The sequence below is a fragment of the Apaloderma vittatum genome, unplaced genomic scaffold (genome assembly GCF_000703405.1).
Source record: "Apaloderma vittatum isolate BGI_N311 unplaced genomic scaffold, ASM70340v1 scaffold9330, whole genome shotgun sequence".
Classification (NCBI taxonomy): Eukaryota; Metazoa; Chordata; class Aves; order Trogoniformes; family Trogonidae; genus Apaloderma; species Apaloderma vittatum.
This window is the reverse complement of record NW_009692840.1, coordinates 1-2,290: the sequence shown is the minus strand read 5'-3', so window position 1 is coordinate 2,290 and position 2,290 is coordinate 1. Positions and strand designations below refer to the sequence as shown.

The window sequence follows — 2,290 nt, the reverse complement described above, 5'->3', positions numbered from 1 at the left end:
AGTAAAACCAGCCCTTTTGTTAGTATTTCTGCAGTCAGTCCAGTTACATATATCAAATCATGAAGAAACGGTGGGTTTAATCTTTAATAACCTAGGTGAATAGCATTCCTCTTGCCCCCTCTGTCTCTACTATATGTCTTAAGCTATAGGTGGGTATAGAAATTTCAAAAATTTCCTAGGATGGTACACACTGGGAGCAATGCCTGGGCTAGAACTATCTGTCTGGAGTAACTGTCTCCACCACTGGCTGGGCTTTCACAAGATGGCTTGGTCTGTCATTCATCTAGCCCATCAATAACATGGGAGCACCAAATGTGTTATTGCCAGGCATTAGGAGTATTGAGCACACACAGCAAATGTATAATTTCTTTATTTATAGAGTACATTTTTCTAAAAAGACATAAGTCTAACTTGGTGTTTATCTCCTCAGTTTAATTCCTAGAATATTCATACTACTCTTCGAGTCTTGCATTAATCTACAGCATGGATAAAGCCTATGGTGGGAAGAAAAATCATTGAAACCAAAATCTTCTGAAGACCTCAAGTGCCATCTAACTGAAAGTTTTCAGTAAAACCTAATTTTGAATCCTGTTTGTTCTTTGACAGGAAATCTGCTCTTGTATAATATTTGACATTGATCAGCATGCAATTTAATTCCTCATCGCTGTCTTTTTAGTCACTGTCTTTTAGCCACAATCCACTCTCTTATTTTATCCTGCTTTCATGTGAGCTCTCAATAAAAGTTAGTAGCATCATGCTGGGGTGTTTGATTTAATTTCATACTCTGCATTCTTAATTTCTGAGCAAAATCTCAAAGCATGGGAAAAGTGCACTACTGTTCATGCAGGAAAAAGGAAAAAAAACACAAAGCATTTAACATTTTCCCCTTTCAGGGCCAGAACAGCACTGCAGTGCACAAAAAGCTTACATGAAGGGCACCAGTAGTGGTTTGCCCTGGCTGGAGGCCTGGTGTCTGCCACAGCTGCTCTGTCACTCCACTTCTCAGATAGACACGGGAGAGGAAATATAATGAAGAGCTTATGAGTCAAGATAAGGACATGGAGATCACTCACTGATTACCATCATGGGTAAAACAGGCTCAGTTTGGGGAAACTGAATTTATTAGCAATCAAGTAAGAAAAGGGCAATGAGAAATAAATCCAAATCTTAAAAATAACACCTTCCCTCCACCTCTCCCTTGTGCCCAGGCTTAACTTTGCTCCTGGTTACTCGATCTCCTCCACTTGTGTGACACAGCATGACGGGGAATGGGGGTTGTGGTCAGTTCATTAGATGTTGTCTCTGCCACTCCTTCTTCCTCTGGAGGAGGACTCCTCATACTCTCTTTCCCTGCCTCAGCATGGAGTCCCTCTCACAGAAGAGCTTTCTTCACAAATTTCTCCAATGGGTCCTTCACACAAGAGACAATTCTTGACTAACTGCCCAACGTGAGTCCTTTCCATGGGGTTCAGTCCTTCAGGAGCAGACTGCTCCAGTGTGAGTCCCCTGCGGGTTCACAAGTCCTGCCAGCAAACCTGCACCGGTGTGGGATCCTCTCTACATGGGCTACAGATCCTGCTAGGAGTCTGCTTCAGTGTGGGCTTCCCATGAGGTCACAGCCTCCTTCAGACATCTATCTGCTGTGGTGTGGGGTCCTCCATAGGCCACTGGTGGACATCTACACCCCCATCATCTCCATGGACTGCAGGGGGACAGCCTGCCTCACCATGGTCTTCACCACAACTCAGGAGAACATCTGCATGGGCACCTGGAGCACATCCTCCCCCTGCTCCTTCCTTCACAGAATCACAGAATTGTTGAGGCTGGAAAAGACCTCTGAGATCATCAAGTCCAGCCTATCACCCAACACCATCACATCAGCCAGACCAGGGCACTAAGTGCCTGTTGACGCGGAAGTCACGGACACTGCTGACGACTAATGTGATCAAGCAAATGCCACTTTATTAACGGACTAACGCGGTTAATATACAGTTCACAACGTCCTTGTTTTCTAAATGCTCTATATTGATTGGCTCTTAACAACAAGCACATGCAGTCCATGCTCCTGTTCACACGCTGTTTTCCTTTTGCTGATTCGCTCTTCGCTGCTGATCACGCTCCTGTTTCTCCCCACCTGCAGCCTGGGTTTGTTTCTGTTTTCAGTTACAGACACCAGTCACAGCTGCTTGTTTCTGTCTGCTTCAGCATATTCTCACAGCTAGTGACCTTCACAACGTCCTTCGCAAACTCTTGTCAAGTGAAGCCTAAAACTTGTCTAAAAACAGGCTGC

The 2,290-nt window shown here is 44.7% G+C and overlaps 1 protein-coding gene across 1 annotated transcript in view; it reads left to right on the top strand.

The window, feature by feature from the left end:
- The window catches only part of LOC104274809 (epidermal retinol dehydrogenase 2-like), a 9,378-nt gene extending 8,887 nt beyond the window's left edge, over window positions 1-491 (top strand). The window contains exon 6 of the mRNA XM_009870580.1: window positions 431-491. Within this exon, the coding sequence (XP_009868882.1) occupies window positions 431-491 (61 nt within the window). The remainder of the gene's footprint in view (window positions 1-430) is intronic.
- Window positions 492-2,290: the final 1,799 nt, after the last annotated feature.